The sequence below is a fragment of the Vicugna pacos genome, chromosome 22, assembly GCF_048564905.1.
Source record: "Vicugna pacos chromosome 22, VicPac4, whole genome shotgun sequence".
Lineage (NCBI taxonomy): Eukaryota > Metazoa > Chordata > Mammalia > Artiodactyla > Camelidae > Vicugna > Vicugna pacos.
The window spans coordinates 14666794-14688552 of record NC_133008.1 but is presented as its reverse complement, the minus strand read 5'-3'; the positions used below and the strand labels follow the sequence as shown (position 1 = coordinate 14688552).

Genomic DNA, 21759 nt, shown 5'->3' with positions numbered 1-21759 from the left:
TGGAAAACTTATGTTCCCCGATTTGCAAGAATGTTTCCATTTAACCGCTTCTTGCCTGACTCCTGATTCTACGTGAGAGAAGCGAGAGCTGTAAGATTTGGGGCCACTAGTGCCGAGAGCCTGGACACCCCAGGTGGAGAGAGCCCGGAGCGTTGGGAAGCAGAGGCTGAGCGGGTCTAGCTCTAGCCCCCCGGGGCTCCAGTCTGGGTCGGGGCCCCAGGTAAGGAGCGGGCTCCCTTTCCTCCAGCAGGAGCAGCGAAGAGGCGGCCGGCTCCAGGGACTGTCCCACGAGGGGGCGCGTCTCGGGCCCTAGGACCCGCCCTCGCGGCGCTGGGCGCGGGGAGGGGACCCGGGAACCCTGGCGCCCGGCGCTCCGCCTCCCGTTTCCGGGGCAGCGCGGTTACCTGCACCGCCCGAGCCGCACCTGGCGGAGGCAGAAGTCGCAAGCCGAGCGAGCGCAGAGCGTTGGAGCGGAGAGTGGGACGGCACCCGGCTGCGGGGAGGGACAGGCGGCGGCGGCGGCGGCGGCGCGGAGGTGGGGGGCGCCGCGCGCCGCGCAGGAGGGCAGGAGGCAGCTGCGGCCGGCTCGCTCTGCCCCGCCGGCCGGGCGCGCACCCGGGCCCGCACCGCGCCGCTGCGGGCGCACATGGCAGCGTGAGAGGCCGGCGGCGGGAGGAGCGGGCGGCGCCGGGCCGGGGCCGCAGGGCCGCATGGACAGCGGCGCCACCCCGGCCGGCCCTCACTAGAGCCCCCAGCCCGCGGGCGCCACCCACCCCCAGATGATGGTGCCTCGGCGGCCGCCCGAGCGGAGAACAGCCGGCCGGAGCGGCTGAGCCGGGGGCCCCCGCGGCGGCCGAGAGCTGCATGGGGGAGCGCGGGCCGCGCTCGGGAAGATGCCCCGGCCGGAGTTGCCCCTGCCGGAGGGCTGGGAGGAGGCGCGCGACTTCGACGGCAAGGTCTACTACATAGACCACACGAGCCGCACCACCAGCTGGATCGATCCGCGGGACAGGTAGGACCCCGAGAGGCCCCCCCAACCCCCGCCCCTGGGGCCACCAGCCAGAACTGGGCAGGGGATGCGGGAGAGCTCTGCCAGCCTCCCGGCGCTTTCTTCATTTTGCTCCCCCCATCCCCTTCTGGACCGCTGCTCCTGCCCCGGTGGGCTGCTGGGAGGAGGGGGCGGCCAGTGAGTTGGCCCAGACTGTCCCCACCGCCATCCTCCGATGGAGGACTTAGGCCCCAGCCGGCACCTGCCCGGAGTTTTGACCTTAAGCTCTAGCCCCGCCTCCCCACCCCCTTTAGTTAGGTCCGGCGGGGGCCAGGGGAGCGACCTAGCAGAGTGATGCTGGGGCTTCCCGGGGAGGCTTTCCCCAGCACAGGGTGGGGGAGGAGGGAGGATGGGGAAGCATCTGGTTTGGAGCGGGTAGGAGGCACGGAGGGTTCAGTGGCAGACTGCTGGAGGAAGGACACTGCGTGCAGGGGAAGGCAGCCCCAAGTGTGTTTTTGACAGGTGCCTCGGAGGCTCTGAGAGAGCACAGGAGCAGTATGGGGGCCTGGAGGCCGGGAGTGGGAAGGAAAAGAGGGCGCGGGGGAGGGCTGATCTGGGAGGCTGGTTCTCCAGGAATCTCACAGCAACTTGGAAGCTGTTAGGATATAGAGGCAGGTGAGAGGCTTCCGAAAAGCCATGCCCATCTCCTCTTTCTCCTCCCTCCCCTCCTCTGGGGACCCCAGCTCCTCAGCCCTGCACCAGCGCGTCCTGACCTTGGTGGGCACCATGCCTGCTGGAGCACCGGATTTTTTTCTTTGCTGAAGCGGGTGGTGTGAGATGGCTGGTGTGGCTCTTGGCCTCCAGACTTTCTCCTGGTTTCGACTGCTTGGTATTTCTTTGCACACACGCACCCCCTCCCTATGTATATTCTGAGGGGAGGGGAGGACCACCCTCTGGGACCAATTTGTTGTCCTTTGCTGTCACCTCTGTGGTCAAAGTGTCTCAGGAATATGGAATTTTCACTTGATGGCTGTGACCTTGGGTATCAGGTGCCTGTAAAGCATTGAAGGTGAATTTTTTTGACCCTTCCTCTTGCAGGGTTGAGGTGGAGGTCCCAGAAGTCCAAGATGGGGTGTGTAGTAAGGTGAGGGTTAAGAAAAAGAAAAAGCAGAAAGAAAATGTGAGCTGAGATTCCCTGTGGTTTCTCTGAGCACTTTGGTTCATTTATTCAGCATTGCCTGGGTGTCTACTCAGTGCTCAGTGCTATGCTGAATGTCTCATTAATCTAATCCGGAAGAGAAATTTTTAATGTTGAAAAGCGGCCCTTGGGCATGCTGCTTGAACCTCTGAGCCTTAATTTCCCTATTTGTCAAACAAATGGTTTGCTTGAAAGGGGAGTAATAGTAGAACTCTTAAAAGTTGGAAAGGACATAGAAGATCAGAGCCCAATTGCTACTGTCAAACATAAGACAAACTTTGAGGCCCGGAGGTGTGACTTGCTTGAGCGTTTTGACCTTTCCACCACTCTGCCTTAAGCCAGGTTCTTTACCAGCTCTGAAGTCCTAACCTCCAAACTTGTGGTCCTGACTCACTTTCCTTCCCCATACCCCACTCAGGATCAGTTGCCCCAGGGACTCTGACTATGTTGTTGAACTGGGCAGCCCATTGTCCCTTGGCCTCCTAAACATGACACAAGTTCAGACTTCTGTGTCCTCCCCCATTTTTGGTCCCAGCAGCTCCTGGGTCCACCGTGCTATTAGCAGTTGAACACTGAGGGCACTGCTAACTCACCCCAGGTCATACATCTAGGAACTCCCACGGGGCTCTGAGAGGCTAACACTGCTGAAGAAAGTTTCTCAAACAACAGTCATTCTTTACCCTTGGAAGAGGGAATGCAGTAGAGCTTCCGTGGAAAACTGACTTGGCCACAGCATCATTTCCTAGATTTAAGTATTATATAATGTGGACCACTTTTCTTTGCTATATCCACCTGTGCTATTGCTTACTTAATACTGACTTCAAATTTACCCAGTTTGAAAAATTTTTAGCCACATTCACAAATGGGAAATTAGTAATCTCTCTTGCCGCAAATAGAAGGGAGCCTTTAAAAAGACAGTGAAGGTGAAAAAAAAAAACCAGTGCCATTATATTTGAGCTCAGTCCTGTGGCCTGTCCACGGCCCCAGCATCAGGCCTGCGGGGCCCGTGTTGACTGGCAAGTAATGGAGAGGAAGGAGAACCACACTGGTGCTTGTGCTCGCTTTGGCAGCACAGATACTAAAACTGGAACGATACAGAGAGGATTAGCATGGCCCCTGTGCAAGGATGATACGCAAATCTGTGAAGTGTTCCATCAGTTTTGATTTGTGGCTGCCAGGCGGGAAAGGGGTGGGAAGGGATAAACTGGGAGTTCAAGATTTGCAGATACTGACTGGTATATCTGAAACAGATAAACAAGTTTATACTGTATAGCACAGGGTAACATATTCAATATCTTGTAGTAGCTCACAGTGAAGAAGAATATGAAAATGACTATGTATACATCCATGGATGACTGAAGCATTGTGCTGTACACCAGAAATTGGCACAACATTGTAAACTGACTATACTTCAATAAAAAATAATAATAAATATACAAAATGAGATTAAAAACAAAATATTTCTGACATTTTCAAAAAAAATAAAAACATACTGGTGCTTAGTGGAGCTGTTAACTTTTGTTCCCCTTGCAGGTCACTGGTTTTAATGTTGCGCCTTGTGTCTTCTGGTCATCCTCTCTGCACCCTGCTGAGGTGGGGCTCCCCCTGAGCCTGAGGTGCTGAGGGATTCTGAGCTCACGGTTATGGTAGGCCGGCTTTGAAAGTTTGGGGGAAGAGCTGAGCAGAGGGCATCCACTTACGGCTCTCTGGAATTTCCCCCTTGCACACCCGAGAAGGGATTCCTGCCTTCTCGTCCTGCCCCTGTGGCCCCAGGCAAATCGCTTGACCTCTCTGAGATGCAAGTGTTCCATCGGCGAGAGAAGACGGTTGATGAGGTGGTCTCTAAGTCTCAAATATGACTTCTCAGAGTCCTTGCCTCTCCTTACTCCTCCAGACCCCAAGGCAGAATTGGGGGGGAAGGGGCTGTAAGGGGGAGAAAAAATTTTAAAGCTAAAAACAGTCTTTTTCTTTAAAAAAAAAATAGTCTCCTGTTTGGCTTTCTTAAAAGCTAAAAACAAATTTCTTCCCGGGTGGTGGTCCGGCAGCGGGGAGATAAATTCTGCCAAGGTAGTTACATCTTTGCATCTGGTTAATGCTGCAAAACAAAATATCACATAAAAAAAAACATCTACTCCTTGGTAGTGTGTGTGTGTGTGTGTGCGCGCGCGCGCGTGCGCATGCCCATTTGTGTCGGCTTTTTCCTTACCTGCATTACCAGCCCATTCCCCTGTATTTGAAAGAAGTCAGTCAAATGGTCCTTCAGTCCAAAAAGTGATTTCTTAGCCACCAAGAAGAACAAAATAGCGTCTCGGGTTACCAGCCCTGAAGAATGTCTTGGCACATTCCTCCCTCTGGGGCTGAGCTGGTTTGTGTGCTGTCCGGCATGGAGGCCGCTGGGGGTAGGGAATCCAGCTCGCGGCCTCCCCTTTCACCAGGGGGCTGCCAGCCCTGCCAGCTCTCTCCCCTTCTCACCCAGGGGAAGACTGGGAGGCCGAAATTCCTCAGGACGGTTGTCCCAACAACCGGAGAGGGGCCAGTGGGCAGCCTGGGCCCTGCCCACTGGGCCAAAGGCTCCGAGGGCAGCTGAGTGGTTAGGAATGTGGGTTCTGGAGGCAGGGCCCGTCTGGGAAGGTGACGGGGTAGTGGGAAGTCAGGTGCTGCAGACGAGGCCTGGAGCGGTTTTTCCTTTGGCCGAATAACCCCGGCTGCTTCTGGGAGCTCCCAGCAAAGGGCCAGCATTCCGTGTGTATTCAACTCCGTGGTATGCAAAAACAAATACACCGATTGTTCTCAGAGGAAGAATGGATTGTTGGAACTGGCCCTGCCAGAGAAGGTTCCTGAAGCCTGATTCCTGCTCGTGCGGTGGTTTGTGTTCAGACCTTCTAGGAGGCACCTGGGAACGCGGTGGGCCCCGTTTGTGGGTCTGTGTGATACGTGCTGGAGGCCCTGCTGACAGGCCCCAGAAACTTCTCTCATGATCTGAGGAGGAGCTTTTGCCAGCCCTGTTATCTCAGGTTTAATTTCGTGTTGTAAGGTGCTGGGTCAACAGCAGGGAAAAGACCTTAGCCTCCTTCTGGTTGCAGACCCCTTAGAAGAATCTGGCAGAAGTTAAGGACGTTTCCCGAAGAAAATCATGAACATAGTTTTTGGCAAATAATTTCAGGGGGTTCTCGCACCCCGGAGTCATAACCCCTGCCATAGAGCAGCTGAGAAACTGCTCATTACTACGTGCGTGCCCTCCTGTGAGCTAGGTGGGACCTCATGATTGAGCCTTTCCTGTATTCAGGCAGTCAGCTGAGAGTTTTGCACGGGTGATTTCTTTTAATCTCCCTAACGACCCTGGGAATAGGTACGGTTATCTACCTGAGAAACCTGAGGCTCCAGGGGGCTAAGTTTGGGAAAAGCCACTCTGCTTCTGAGGTGCTGAAATGCCAATGGCAGGCACTCTGACTCCAGAGCCCACATTTCTTACCACTGAGCTGCCTGCGGGAATCCGTTGCTGAATCCAGACCTCTGCTCCACTGCCTAAGGAATTTGGCCTTGGGGAATGGAGCCAGAACAGGCCTGATTACACTTACCTGCTGCTACTCTTCTGGCCATGGTTATCTAGAGAGCTGTGTAGAAAACAGAGAGAGGTTGAATCTTTGAATCCTGGCGTCTTGGGTCTGCTACTTGCCAAGTTATATATTCTCTCTGAGCCCCTGTTTCGTCTTCTCTAGGATGGGGTGGTGCACAGAAGCCATTAAATAAGCCAAGTCAGGTAGGGCAGCTCGCACAGAGCCTGGCAGTCAGGACACACTTGGGAACGCCAGTTCTTCTAGCTTTTACTAGGAAGTGCTTAGTAAATACTGAAGTCAAATGGAGACAGAGTCTCCATCCAATTCTGAAGCAGTTTGTAGCTGGGATGGACCTTTCTGGTCACATGGTCCAGCCCTCTCACTTCACGGATGAAACTGACACTCAGAGACAAATGACTTGCCCAAGGTCACACAGCAAATGTCAACCTTGAGCCTCCAGTAGAGATCTCCTTTCCTCTTTCTCTCATGTAAACTTTTCCCTAAAAATCAGACCCAGTTTCTTCTCATCCACTGTAATCATCTGAGAATAGTTTATGCTTGTGGTTGAGTTATTTTTCATAATCCTTTTTGAATGTACAGATCAGCAAGTTTCTTTCCTAGGGCCACAGTCATTTGAGTTGTGTTATAAGAATGTGTTATATGTTGAGCAGTTGAAGTACCAGCAATTGCAAGTGAATTACTATTTTTATAATCAGTTAAAATAGATTTAAGGTTATGGTCAGACTAATGTCACTTTCCACCAATTTACATTCCGACATGCTTTCTTAAGCGGGACTTATAACCAGCCTGCCAGGAAATTTACCCGAAACCTCTAGTCTCCATGCTTCTGTTCTGAATGGTCCACCAATACTTGTAGTTGGGGCCTTTACAATTATTAGAGAGCTTTTCCTCTCCTTCCAAGGCTTGAGTTTATGATCTGTGCATTCCATGGGAGTCTACGGTGCATGGAATATCTTATGTCATTCATGAAGAAAGAAGGTTAAAAAGCACTAAGATAGATAACAAGAAGAAATAAGAGGCTTTGGAACCTACAAATGAGTAAGAGAATAGTAATGCTAAATCTCCTGAATATGCACTCTGTGCTGTGCACTAAGTGTTTTATATTATGATCTCATTTAATCCTTTTGCCAACCATGTGATTGATGTAAGTATTATTACCTCCATCTTCAGCTAGGGAAACAAAGGCTTACAAAGGTTAAGTATTTATACTTGCTCAAGGTCGCCAGCAGCAGGTGATGGACTCAGGATTGGAGCCCAGGCGGTTGAACTCATGAATCCACACAAATTAGCTGGAGCCATTTCAGGGCTCGAAAGTTACCCAACCTGCCGTGGGTCTCAGGGAAAAATGTTGCCTTGGAGGCTTGAGCAGAGAAGCCAGTGAGATCCACATGGCGGCTTAGGAGACTGTTGAGCACAAACTCTATGTTCTGGGAGCAGGCAGCTAACCAGAGCTCTGGGAGGAGGGAGAGAACAGCACTGAAGGCAGAGAAACGCTGAAGGATCCAGTGTGTGGAGGGAATTCAAAGCCATTCCCAAGTCGCTTGGGTAAATTCTCCCAACGGCCAGGGAATTAGTAGCGAAGGCAGCTACTCTCTGTCCCCACCCCTCCCTGATTTTGGCCTTGCCAGAGTGACCTGATTCCCCAATCCCCTGGGATCCCTGGTAGCTGTGCACGACTGCCCTTTTGAAGAGAGGAGAATCAGGTTGCCTTAGTTACTAGGAAGGTTGGAACGCCGGGCTCAGGTGCACATAAGGAGAGACAAGGCTAGAATAAATGGGAGTTGGAAGGTGGCCGGCATGTTGCTACAGAACTCTGGATGGAGGAAGCCTTGCTCAGGTTTTAGCAGCATTTGCGGAGGTGCCAACTTCATGGCAGTCGGCTGTCCGTGCTGAGTGTTGGGAACTCTCTCTGGCCACGTCTGCCTCCGGGTGATGAGCCTCTGCCATCAGCTCAGCGAGGGGCCCCGGACAAGAGGAACCCACTTCCCTGGAAGAAACGGCATCTCCTGTACTTTCTCCTTGGACAGGGCTGAGGGGCTGGATCTGGGCTGAGTCCATGCAGAAAAATTCCCAGCACGGAGAGGACCAGCCGGCCGCACACCCTTCAGTGGAAGAGCCAAAGGCTCTGGTTGCTGCTGCTGACAAGCTCCTTGTCTGCCCTGAATCCCTGTTTCAGAGTGAGATAAAAGAAGAGAAAACTCAGAAACTGGATACAGTGGTGTTTTGTTATTTAACCTTCACCAGCGGGCCATTAAGCCTCCAGCTCCTGAGCAGAAACGCTCTTGCCAAAATAATGGGGGTGGGGGAGAAGAGGCGGGGAGCGGCGTTCGCTGTTGTCCTGTGGGGAGAACACAGAACATTCTATAAAGATGCTGGGCAGGGAGGAGGGGAAAAAAGGACAAGCATGGTGGGTTACATACCCTCCCCGCCCCCGCCCACCATTGCTTCTACCCATGACATCGCACCATTGGGAAGAAACGGGATCTTTCAGTTTCAAATGTCTGCCAAAGAAAAAGGACCGAGGCTTAAGTTCTCGTTCAATGGTCGGCCAGAAAAAAAAAAAATGAAGCTGCATCAAGATTAGGGACACCTTTGTTGGCTTTTCTCTTCCCCCTGCTCCATTCATCACTCTGGCAGCCGGGACACCAGGCCAGCGGCAGCTGCTGACTTTCCCCAGCCGGCTGCCTGCTGTTGCCGGGCCTGGTTTGGTGGCAGCCGGGCTGTCCCCACACTGGCTTCCTCCCCGCCCAGTGGCAGTTACTTGTTTGATTTGTCACGGGGATGCCCTCAGGATCCACTGACTGGTACCTGACTTGGAAGGATAAAGTATGAAGATCCAGGCATCAGGGGGCTGCTAGGATGAGATGGCCCTAGGGCAGCCTTCCTGTCCTGCATCGGTCGTGGCTTTTTTTGGGGTGGTTAGGGCTCTGTGAGCATGAAGCTATGTAGTCCATGAATTTCTTACAAGTGCATTTGCATCACCAGCAGTGAGAACCCAAACCCACACCTAGGGATCATGGCGGTGACAACAGTTACATTTAAGTCATCTTTATCCAGTACCTGGCACGTGCCAAGCACAGTTTGTTGCTCATGCTGTTTTTCCGGCCTTTTACAAATGGGGAAACTGAGACTGAGAATGGCCAAGTGACAAACTCACAGTCACACAGGTGGAAGGAGGCAGAGCTGGAATGTGAATCTAGGCCCATCTGACTTCAAAGCCTTACTCTTTGCACCGCGGCAGTCTTTTTCAGTGAATTTGGAGAGAGGAAAGGAGCAGAGAGGCGGGGAGCAAAGGAAGAGGGACCTTTTTCACTACAGAGAAGTAGGCAACACACCTATCAGCCTATATCCCTTGTTCACGATGGAGAAAGCGGTTTGTGTGGCTCCAGCCAAGTGTTGGTTTGACCTGCCACCCTGTTCCCTGCAGTAGGTAAGGCCGTCATAACGATCTCCAGAAGACTGGAGATCTGTTTCTGTCATTTAAGTATGATAAGTCACCTTGAACAAGTTCCCTCTCCACTGTGTAAAACACAGGTATGCGTAGGACCCACCTCCCCCCCGAGGGTTGTGGGAAGATGAAATGACATCAGCCACGTCGGGTCTGAACCCGGTGCCTGGTCCGCCCCAGGCTTTCCCATGGCAGCGCTCACTAGGTAGCCTGGTTTACCCTTCTTTGCTTTGGTAGAGAGGGGAACTAGAACTATGGTCCCTTCCTGGCCAACTCGGGTTTCTTCCTGGTGAACCAGGGCTCACCTGCGCCATGGTGACATCAAGAGTTTGCAAACCACCTTGGGGCACTCGTTGTATAAATAAACCAATAAATTCTTTCTCCCCTAGTCTTATCGGAGGCAAGCCCTTCTTTGGAATTTCTGGAGTGAAGTGACTCTTGTCTGTGAGCTGGCACCGGCAGTCCCGTGGTGAAGAGGGGTAATGGATTGCCACTGGTGTGGCTGAGCAGAAACGGCTGATGTGGGAACTGATGTGGGAACAGGAGGTCTCTGGGATTCACCTGTATCTGCTTTGATATCCTGTCCCTTCCCCCGTTCTTCCCCGTGCGCTCTTAGGTAACCTGCTGAGTTTAGCCTGGTGGCTCTGCAGAAGGACATCTGGAGTTATCATGTCCCACCCAGCCAGGGGTTGGCCATTCACTCAGCAGGTATTTATTGAGTGCCTACTGGGCTTCAGGCTCCACTGCTCTCGCCGAGGATCAGAGCAAAGTCCCTGCTCAGTCCCGGTTGTACCCTTGGGCGAGGGAGACGGGCAAACAGTTAAACAGATAAATTACATCGTGACCGGAGGCTTGGTATTTGCTCGAATTCTTTGACCCATCTTAGGAAGATGGCATTATCTGTGACAGCCGTTGGCAGTTGTGGTGTGAACTGAGATTTGGATCGGGGAGACCTTTGTGCCTTCCATAGGGTGTTACCCAGATCCTGTTAGGATAAGCTGGGTGCAGGACTGAGTGCTGGGAAAGCAGGGGTGACACAAGACAGTCCCCGACTCATAACATTTACTACAAATTAGTGAGAGACAGTCATCCAGCTGTGCCAATAGAAATGCCAGGCTCTCTGAACCTTGGTCTCTTTCCCCTCCTGTTTCCTCTGGACTCACTCGATCATTTTAAAATCTTTATTGAGTGCCTGTAGTTGGATAATCTGTAAAATGCCAGGCATTGTTGCAGCACTGGGGATTCAGTGGTGATTCAGCCAACAGAAATCCTGTCCTCACAAAGCTAACACTCTAGAGCAGTGATTGTCTGACATGGGGAAGCGTCAGAAGCCCCTGGAGGACTTGTTAACCCCAATCCCACCGCCTCACCCCCGCCCCCCACCCCCAGCCGGAGTCAGTAGGGCTGCTGTGGGGCCTGGAAGTTTGTGTCTCCGACAGATGCTGCTGCTGGTGTGTGCCTGGTGCTTTGCAGACCGCTCACAGTTGATTTATTGACTCCTCACAGTAACCTGGAGGGGGTGAGGAGTTGGGGTACCATCTCATCCCTGTTTACAGAAGAGAACTGAAGAAGGCAGGTGAGGTAACCTGGCCCTCTTTCTTAGACTAAGAGAGCTAAAGGCAGTGGTCTCAGGGGCAAGCAGTTTACCTGCATTGCGCTGATGCTACGAGCGATTCTGTTCTAGCCCTTTTGCTGACCCAAAGCCTGAGCGGCGGCACAGTCCGGGAGGGTATTCTCCTGCATCGTGAAATAAAGCACAGGGAAACAGGAGGTCCGAGGGGATTCCAGAAGCCAGGAGGAACTTCCCTTAACATGAGAATGTATAGAGTTATGTATCCATGATCACAGAGCGGGGCAGAGGGAACAGCCTTCCCTGTTTCTCCTTGGTGCCGAGTCAGGATGCCCTTGCTGAGGGCAGAGGAAGGGGAGCTGGGCTCTGTTATCACGCACCCCCTGCCCCGGGTCTAGGAAGTGCCGGGGAGGTGTGGGGGAGAGGCACGGCCCTCCTCTCAGAACCTCACAGCAGCCCTCCACGGAGGCCTTGTCCACAGCTGTTCTCCTCAACCACGACTTGGATTTTACATCTCAGCCTTGTCACTGGCCACTTCTCTGACCTTGGTTAAGCTCCAAAAACCCTCCTGAGCCTCAATTCTTCACTGGCAAAATGAGAGTAAATTAGAAGCCACCTCAAAGGCTCGGTCAGAATCAAATTAGAGATCTCTCATTATGTTGAAGTTGCACTGTCCAGACAGTTCCAACCGCAGCGATGAAGGCCTGCTTGCCAGCTTGACCCCCAGTTCTATAGTTTCTGCTCAGTTCATATATTTTGAGCACCAGATTTTTTTTTTTCCCTTTGGACATAAATCACTTTCTTCTTGTTTTTCTGGAAAAACTGATCCTACTTTAGCAGATACACATCTTCCCAGTAAATAAAGGCTTTTGCTAGACAGGACTATTAAGAGGTAACTTAACAGCTCAAAAAGTTTCAAAACCAGCCTGAGTGGTTTATTTCCACTGCTGATGAAAAAAAACAACATACATTTGCTGGCCTCCAGTGGAGGGCCCTAGGTGTTTCTTCAGCTTCCTTACTGGTCGCCAGGCCTGAGTGGTTCTCAAAGTGGGGTTCCAGAGCAGGATATCGGCTTCAACTGGGAACTTGTGAGACACGCAGAGTGTCCCGTCCCATCTCAGACCCACTCATCAGACACTCTGGGGGTGGAGCCTTGAGATCTGTCTTTTAAGGAGCATCTCAGGTGTCTTGCTGCCCCGTCAGGTTTGGGAACTACTGGCCAAATGTTTGCAGCTGGAATGACTTAAGATATTTTGTTAGTGGTCACAGGCCAAAACCAGGTATGCACAGCCTTTTTTTTTTTTTAATTGAAGTATATTCAGTTACAACATGTCAGTTTCTGGTGTACAGCATAATGTTGCAGTCATACGTATATTCATTTTCATATTCTTTTTCATTATACGTTACTACAAGATATTAAATATAGTTCCCTGTGCCACACAGAAGAAATCTGTTTTTTCATCCATTTTTATGTGTAGTAGTTAATATTGCAAATCTCAAAAATTATTATCTTGGCAGGGAGGTAATTAGGTTTATTTATTTTATTCTTTTAATGGGGGTACTGGGGATTGAACCCAGGACCTCATGCATGCTAAGCATGCACTCTACCACTGAGCTATACCCTCCCCCTGGTTTAAAGAACCTTCTGAGCACAGGTAGATGCAGCCAGGTGAAATGGTCTTCATTGGCTTACAAACATTTTAACACCAAACCCTTACTGTCCAAGCTGGATCTCCACACCTCCCTTGCCAGGCTCCACCGTCCCGTGACATCTTTGCATCAAGATTCAGCTCACAAGTGAAGTGTAGAAAGGCCTTCCCCACCCCTCTCGCCGTGACACTGGATGCTGTAGTAGGACAGCCTGACTACCTGCATCTTCATTCTTGTTAATGGGCAGCTCCGTGGCTGACACACAGTAGGACCACACCAAGCCAGGAAACGAAGGCTCCCTAGTTGGGAATTTTGGATTCCGTTTCTGGCTCTTCTTCATTGCAGGAAGCCCCTTGGCTTTCCTGAGCCCCAGTCTCCATCACTCTCTCACGGGGAAATAATGACCCTTGATCTCCTTTCCACAACAGAGAATAGGAGGTTGTGTCTGGATCTGGGGAGGGCAGGAGGATCAGTCAGTGATTCTCAAGTTCAGTTGCACATCAGACTCACCAGAAGGGAAGTGCTGGAAATATCCATGCCCAGCCCACTCCCAGAGAATCTGGTTTAATGGGTCTCTGGGGTATGGCCTGGGCACAGGACTTTCCCCCGTTGACTCTAAAGTACACAGCCAAATTGGAGAACCACTACGGTAGGTCAGAATCTCCCTTCCTCAAAGTGCTTGTGGAGTTTGCATGAGATTATGTGAAAGCACCTTGTAAAAGGCTTTAAAATGGACAAGTTAGACAGTTCAACTCGGGAAAATTAGGATGATTCAGGAAGTATTAAATAGTTACGGGAGGGGGAGAAGCAGATATTTGGAGAATGTCAGGCACCTTTCTATTTGGTCATTTCCCCTCTTCTACAGCTGTCTTGCTATTTCTTTCCTGATGTGTTAAGTATCAAAGAGATTTGGGCTCATCTTTGCCTTAATGTGAAAATCTTTCCACTCGCGTTGCAGGAGTCATGCTTTTAAATAAATTGGTCTGAGCCACTATGGAGTTGTAGGCTCGGGGGCTGGGCGTCTGCCCTCTGCCCTCCCTTGGCAGAACCAGGTCTGGCTTTCACGTGCACGTCTGAGTCCTGGAGACTTCGAGAGAGTGGGGAATGCAAACGTTACCACCCTGTAGGTCATAGCCTGTGGATGAGAGCTAATCACAGCTGGCACTTACTAAGACTCTCAGTAGTGCCAAGATCTGGGCTGTGTGCTTTGAGTACATCTTCCAGTTTAATCCTCCTAGCATCTCTGTGGGGTGAGAACTGTTACCCTGTCCATTCTGCTGATGGGGAAACTGAGGCTCAGGCGGGTGAAAACTTGCTGGTGATTGCACAGCTAATAAGTGGCAGAACTGGGATGCGAAATCTGTCTCTCCGTCCCCACAATGCACCGTTTAGGCCAGGCTAGGCTGTTGAGGAGAGCAACGCTGAGTTCGTTCCGGCAATTCAGACCAGAACGCCTTTTACTGCTGTGACTCCTTGAGTAGCAGCTTTGCTCAGTTGCTCAAGGTCTGGCTGGAGAGCCGGGCCTTTCTGTGTGCTCTGCTCTGCTTTAGCAGGTGTCCATCTCAGTGAGCAGAGTGAGTATGCTTATTTTCTGACCACAGTTGGTTTTTCAAAATCCCTGCGATCCCTTCCCGGACCAACACTCCTCCATCCATGGTGGTGGTCAGCATCTTTGCCTCACCCTCCTCATTGACCGTTCTGCTCAAGGGAGGCCCATCTCTTGTTACTTCGGCGTGAGAGACTTTAGCAAGAATCAAATGTCCCTTGGACGCTTTGGTGTCTGAAGGGCGTGTGGGCTTGGTCTGCAGCATTCTTTCTTGCCCAGTGGCACGTGCTTCAGGATGTTTGTTTCGGGTTCACTAGAAGTCAATTGGGTCATCTCAGGTCTGAAGTGGCTCCAGCCTTGCACGAGTTACCTGCCACTTCTGTTGCATGTTGCGTAGAACTGAAAACAAAGAATGTCATTACGTTTGTGTGTTCCTGGTGGGAACTGTGCTGAGGTGGGTACAGCAGTGAACAAAGACAGACATTGATCTTCATGGAGCTTACAGACAAATAATACAAACATAAAACATTCACAGATTAGGAAGATAAAGAGGACATGGTATTAAAAAATAATAGGCCTTGTAAATGATGCCAGAGGTCAAGCTATAGAAATAAGAAGTTCTGTAGTGAGAAGAGCAGTTTGCTTTTAGCTCTAAGTAGGCTCCATCTATAGTGATCGCCCTTCCACCTTTTCTACCAGGTTTTCTTATTTCCAGGAGGTCCTGGCACTCACTGCGGCGGCAACAAACTGTGTTTTTCCTTGGCTTTGGCCAGGGCGCTCTGTTCTTCCCATGAGGCAGCATGATCCATCAACCACCTGCATCTGAACCATCTAAGAGTTACTCACACGCACATTCCCAGGCCTGGCCCTGGTCAACACAGTCGGAGTCTCTGGATTATGTGAAACCTAGACTCCACATTTATAAAAAGAACCGCCAAGTGATTTTGTTAGCAGCTTAAGTTTGAGAAGCATTGATCAAAGAATAGACTCGTTCCAAATGGCAAGTCATTCTAGAGACCTGACCAGGACTAGAATGCCTTCAGCCTCTCCCACAGCCTGGCCTGCTTCCTGGTCCTCTCATCAAAAAATCTCATCCTTTGTTCAGGCATCCATGGATGTTTGTAGAGCGTGCTCAGGTGTTCTCTTTCCAAAAGTGGGTCTTCAGTCTCACCCCATGCTCCTTTCTCTGAGGAACACAGAGGAGTTCCATACCCACAGCCCCCATTTCTGCTTCACCCTCCATCCTCTTCCTCCAACGCCCCCTCCTCTGAGCAAAGTTCCAGAAGTGTCACCAGGAGAAATGCAGTGGTATCTTCCTTGGCCTCCGTGTAGCATCTAATGGTGTTGCCAACCCTCCCCTTTTACTGGCGGTCATTCTTATCTAGGAAAGTAAGGCATTTTGCAGTTTTCTCCCTAGTGGTGGCCTGTGTCCCCAAGCCTTCAACCACCTGCTCTTCCGTGAAACCAAAGGTGCCCATTTCCGGCTTCCTGCTGGACATCACTTCTCTGTCCAGACAAGCTCTGCAAAGTATCAGAAATCTTAAACAGATTCTAGTCCGGATCTCAAACAAACTGCTTTGCCCACCTCCACTGAAGCCCCACCTCCTTCACAGGCCACGCCCACCAATGTCCACTGTAGCCCTACCTCCCTCTCAGGCCACGTGGGTTACCACTTGCTCCAGGAGGCCTTCCCTCATCCCTCATCTTCCCCGCTGCTCCGGCTGGAGGGGATCTACTTTAAGTCAGGCTTGTTCTAATCAAAAGCAACAGAAGCAACATGAGATGGCTCTGGAAAAGACAGGCTGTTGTGAGATTAGAGATTTCACAGGAATCTAAGGAAGGGTATAGGGACCACATACCTCCCTCTGTTTCCTCCTGTCCTCCCACTGGAGTCATGGTTTCTGCTACCTCCTGAAACCTACAAAGAACTACAATAAATCTAAAATTTGTTCGTAAATTCATAAATCATGTTATGAATTAGTTTGGCCTCTAACTTGCTTGGCAAGCTACTTCATCTCTGTGAGCCTCGGTTTCCTCACTGTATACAAATAAGACTAAGAGTAGTAAAATAATAGCCAAGATTTTATTGAGTGCCAAGTCCTGCTCTAAGTGTTTTATATTTATTAGCTCAATTAACTGTCACACTAACTCTCTGACGGAGGTACTATTACTAGCCTCATTTAGAGATGAGTAAGTCGGGCACAGAGAGGCTAAGTAATTTGCCCAAGGTCACACAGCTAGAAAGTGGCAAAGCTGGGATTCAAACTCAGGTTCTCTGGCTCCAGAGCTCATGCCATTAGACTGCCATCCACTTTGAGGGTTATTGTGAGAATTACAGTTTGGACTCTCTTATTTAGAACACATAACTGAGAGCAAGGCTCAGAATAAGTACTTAAGAATGTTAACAGTCATGACATCATCACAGCGTTAGTTTATAGGTGACATATGGCTGTCACAGCCCCAGCCGGTCTCATATAACACTGCACCTCAGCAGCCACAGCTAACTCGGTGAACCCAGTTCAAATTCTCATAAAGATGCTGATTTGGAAAGACCACAAAGCTGACCTTGAACTAGACTCGTCTGATACAGGAAAACACAATAGGGGTCAGGGGTCATGTACCGACCACGGCCCACTCGGGAGAAGCGGCGGGCCACTGGCATCCCTGGGTCACTCTTTCTCAGAACTTCCAGAGTCAATTGTTCTGAACACAGTGGCAATTAGAGGACCTGTGGTTACTCTGTCTGAGGACGTGCTCGATTCTGAGCCCTGCTTTTGGCTTCACCCCACTATGGCAAGCTCCTGTTCACTTGCGTGACCCCAACTCTCTTGCTACTGGAAGTGTGGGGTCCCATTTGGGAACTTGTTAGAAATGCAGAATCTCAGGCTCCACCCTAGACCCACTGAATCAGAAACTGCATTTTAACAAGATCCCCAGTGGTCCTTTTGGACGTTAACGTTGGCGAGCACTGTTTTGTTTTTTGGTTCTGTGGCCGGTGGTGCCTCTAACTGCTCTGATCTAAGGCACGCTGTATAGTTTAATGTCAATGAACGGTGGATTCTTACCACCAGTTAGACGTACTGTTGAGGGAAGGAGCTTCTCAGCCTGTCCCTACATGGAAGATGGGATTGAAGCCAGATCGGGGGTGGGGGTGGAGGGTGGGCTCAGTTGAAAGCGGATCACGGCTGCTGAGAAAAGGCGGGGTCCTGAGGCCACAGCATGCCCACAGCGGGGTCAGAGACCAGAGGCCAGAGTTTGGAGCAGATGCGGGCTGGGCCGGGAGTCCATCACGGTGGCAGAAGACGACCCCGGGAGGAGGGGCACGGCGCAGGCAGAAGATGGGAATCCTTAGCGGGGGGGGGGGGGAGGGTGTCTGGGCTGTAACACAGAATGAGGAGGTGGCCCGGCAGGCACCTGCCAGAGATCACAGAGGCAGGACTCCAGCCCTCAGAGATCAGCAGCAAGCGTAAGGCAGGGAGCTCTGGGGTCCCTGATAAGCTTCCCAGGCCAGGGCTTGAGCCAGCAAAATAAATGGCAAGCTCCCGGGAACCAGCTCTGAACAGGGCAGAGGTACTGCTGTGAGGGGACTGGCAGCAACTGCCTGCGGCCAAGGCTGAGGCCGGCCCCCACAATCACATCCTGATCCGAGCCAGGCACAGCCCGAGTAGGGTGGTACCGGGGCAGGGAGCCAGCCCCAGGCTGCAGGGAAAGTCGGCAGAGGCCCTGCGGACCGCCTCGTCCTCCTGGCATGGGGGTGGCGGGGAGGTGTGGCTGGATTCCAGAGGCCTTTCCCATCACTGCTCCCTGGCCTGGGTTCACCTGTGCACCGCGTTCCTGCATAAGCACGGACCTTGCCCCGACACATTCCTGAGATAACGCCCACCATCATCCCAGGGAACGCAGTGTGACCGTCTGTGAGCGAGGCTCCTGACGCCCTCCTTGCATTCATTTCCAGTTTGTTGGATGTTGTATGGAAGTCTGTATAAAATGACTGAAGAGCGAGTCATTAGTGAGCTGTCCAAAGTCCCTTTGGGGACATTCCAGGAAAATAAACCAATATTCCATCAAAGCCACAAATGGCTCCCCCACCGCATTCCTTCAAAGCAAGCTTTCTCAGAGTGTGTTCCACAGACCTCTTGCCTTAAACTCCTCCCGGGAGCTTGTGAAACAGAGATTCCTGGGCCCCCACCTGGAAACTACTGAATCAGAATCTCAGCAGGGCTTCCAGGAATCTGCATTTTTAATGTGCCACCAAGCTGATTCTAATGCACCTCAAAACTAAAAACCTCTACTCCCCCCACCCACGAGGTACTTTCTTTCCTTTGCATGAACCAGGTTAGCGCCCTGCCTGCTGGTACTCCCTTCCTGCACTGCTACACCCGGCTAAAAGGCCACCTCTTCCAGGAGCCTGCCTTGCTATCTTTGTCACAGCTCGTGTCGGGGGCCCGCTGTGCACCCTCCTAACACGACTCTACCACATAGTTGGAATTTTTCTCATGTCTGTGTTCTCCACCAAATGGTAAAGCATCCTGTCGAGTCTCCCCAGGCCCAGCACAGTTTTGTTCGTAACTGGAAGTAATAAATGAATGAACGTGAGCAAAGGCACCTGAGAGGTAATGGGGACGCTACAGAGTAGAGGGTGAAAAGTGGACGGTTCCCAGTGAGAAGCTGCCACCTTCCAGCTCCTCTCTAGGTCAAGTCTGAACTCCTAGGTCAAGTTTTGGAGTCAGAGGGCAAGCACTGGACCCAAGGAGAGCCCAGGGCTCTGGCTGGCCTGGGCACAGCCCGTTCGTTTGGGGCTGGTATGTCACCAGCGGAAGACTAGCTCTCCGTCTACATTTCGGAAAGACTCCAGCACCTGAGATACCTCCTTTGCAGGGGGAAAAAAAAGCTCAAGGAATGAGTTGCCAGTCCCAAGCCTGACCCGAGACCCAGGGCCTCTAGAATGTTCAAGGCTGCCCCTCCTTGTCAGGCAGGAGGAGTCAAAGAATAGAGCTCTCAGCCCATGAAACTCCCAAGAGCCCTTTCCCCCAGCACTTTGCAGTTTGCCACCATTGTTTTCTGTGTGAGCCTCCCCAGTTACCATATGCCAAACTGGTAACTGTTGGCCCAAGAGAAATCCATGTAGAGATAAGAGGAACCCTGGACAGGCTGCCTGAGTCGCGTTGGTGAAGGGGGAAGCCAGATGCCTGTGATCTGAAGAATGCAGCCAGTCACCTCGCTCTGAAAAACAAAGTGCATTTCCTTATCCTTAATTTGAGCAGCTGGAAACCTGCTTTACCAGACCAGGCTGCCTCCTCTGATCTTGCTTACTTCTCTGTGTATATGTGGGGTTTGTCGGGGGGGGACAGGAGGGCAGCTTTGGAAAGGCCTGGGGAGACTCTAGGGTCAGCCCAGACTGCTGGGACCCCAGGGGACCTCAGCACCCAAGACAGACTGACCTCATAACTCATGAGGTCAGAGCTGAGGGTGCCTGCTCTCAGTCCGAAGTGGGGTCAGAACCTTCCTTGGTTCTTTGAGAAGAAGGGAAGGATTGGCTGAGTTATAGATGGCAGGGCAGGGCAGCTGAGGGCTCCGTGCACAGTAGGTCCTCAGCAAACAGTTCCACACTGAACTGGGGAGAGGGGAGCGCCCAGTTTTAAATGCGGAACCTGTCAGAATCCTTCAGACACTTGCCGAGATTCCACGAGGGCTCCAGGTGTTGTAAGGTTTCAGGTAATGACTGAGCTTCTTTCATGCGTTTTTCATTAGGATGTTATATCTGTATCCATTCTCTTTCTCCTCTCCCCACACTACACTTGATTCACTTTCCAGGAGGAAAACAGTGCTATCATTCGGTCCAGATTTCACATTCACAAAATGGTAAGATGCAAAAATCTTGTTAGATGCTGCTGGAGGCTGTGACAGCAGCCATTTACTGAGGAACGTGACATTCATTTACTGTTTCACTTACTGTGTGACCAGCCTCAGCTGCCTGGTCTGGAAGATGAGGCCCAGAGAGGTTAGGGAATTTATCGAGGTCACACAGCAAGTTGGTGAGAGGGTTGAGTTTTAAAGCGGGCTCTCTGACTCCACACCCTGAGTGCTTGTCGCTGTCTCCTGGAGTCATTGGTCCTTGTTGATGTAACATCGCTAGCCATTTCTCCACTACATCTCCGAGCCTTTTGTGTGTGTGTCCTGATTAGAGAATTAGTTAAGCTCTCGCACTCTCCAGGGTGCAGTGGCTGGAATCCAGGCGCTGGAGGAAGCTTCTGCCTCCTTCCTGGAGTCCTCAGGCAGCCAGATTGACAGACTCTGTTCTGTAGGGCGGTGAGGACAAGACATGTGGCCCCACGGTGCGGCGGGTGGGGGCACGGCAGACAGGTTGTGATGGCCCACAGGGCACGTGCTCCCCATCAGTTCCCAGGCACCAAACCCAGGGCCCTCCCCACTCCAGTACCGCCTCTCCTGTTTCCCTCTTTGCCTCCTGCCCTCTTAGGATCCACAGCTCTTTGGAAAAGTGAGCTCAGGGGCTTTCTTCAGAAAGAGTCCTGTTCTCCAGTATTCCCAGTATCCTCGCTCATTGGAGAGAGAGAAGCAGGATTGTGTGGGAAGGAGAGACAGGTGTCCGGGAACAGTTTAGATCTAATTGTCAGCGGCTCCTAGAATAAGCTCTGTCTCCCAAATGTCCTCATTTGCATTCAGGGGTGCCGCCTGCTTTTGTGAGGGGCCACACACCACGGTGAATGGGGCGTTATCAGTGCAATGCAATAGCCCGCTGACGTCATGAAAATCCAGGCCTTGGGAGGCCATGTTCGCAGGCGGGAATGCAACGATGAGGAGATGGAAGGACCCGGTTACCCGGCACAAGCCAGCTTCTGTCGTGTAGGCCTGGGCCCATCAGCCCTTTGTTCCCGTTCTCTTTCACAAAGGGTTTTGTTTTGTTTGTTTTTTTTTTAACTTTCTGATTCGAAATCAGTAGCTTAAACCGGCTAATCACCTCCTAGGCTTGGCGTGAGGACCAAGGAAAGGCCACAGCACTGTTTTCTCAGTTCCAGACGTTCAGAAACAAAGTTAGCCCCAATTTAAAAAAAAAAAAATCAGATGATAATTCAGGATCATTCCTACTGTAATTATAATAATAAACGTCCTGAGGTCTGTTAGGCAGCTACTTCTTTTAGTTTATTTTTTAGAGTTTATTTTTAATCAGGTAACATATGCATAACATGAAATTTATCATTTTAACCTTCTTCACGTGTATGGTTCAGGGGCACTGAGTAGCTTCCCACTGCAGTGCAGCCGTCACCACGTCTGTCTCCAGAACTCTTTTCATCTTGCAAAACTGAAACTTTACACCCATTAAACACTAACTCCCCGTTCACCCTCCCCCTGCCCCGGCAATCACCATTCTGCTTTCTGCCTCTACGAATTCCACTGCTCTAGGGACCTCATACGAACGGAATCACACAGTCTTCATCCTTTTGTGACTGGCTTATTTCACTTAGCATAATGTCCTCCGGGTCCATCCATGCTGTTGCATGGGTCCAAATTTCCTCCCTTTTTAAGGCTGAATAATATTTCATTGTATGTATATGCCGCATCTTGTGTATCCATTTATCCATCCTCGGACACACTTTTCCGCCTCTTCATTATCACAAGTAATGCTGTTATAAACATGGGAGCACAAATACCTATTCCTGTCCCTGCCTTTCCATCTTTTAGGTATTGTACCCGGAAGTGGAATTGCTCGATCCCATGGTAATTCTATTTTTAGTTTTTTGAGGAGCTGCCACACTGGTTTT

General features: G+C 51.2%; 1 protein-coding gene and 1 non-coding gene across 2 annotated transcripts in view; both read left to right on the top strand.

The window, feature by feature from the left end:
- The first annotated feature begins 403 nt into the window (after window positions 1-403).
- WWC1 (WW and C2 domain containing 1) overlaps window positions 404-21759 on the top strand; it is a 132790-nt gene continuing 111434 nt past the window's right edge. Inside the window, exon 1 of the mRNA XM_072947257.1 lies at window positions 404-1012. Within this exon, the coding sequence (XP_072803358.1) occupies window positions 894-1012 (119 nt within the window). The 5' untranslated portion in view covers window positions 404-893. The remainder of the gene's footprint in view (window positions 1013-21759) is intronic.
- LOC116285140 (U6 spliceosomal RNA) lies at window positions 3241-3347 on the top strand. Its single transcript, XR_004194821.2, has one exon. It is a non-coding gene; the product is annotated as a U6 spliceosomal RNA (small nuclear RNA).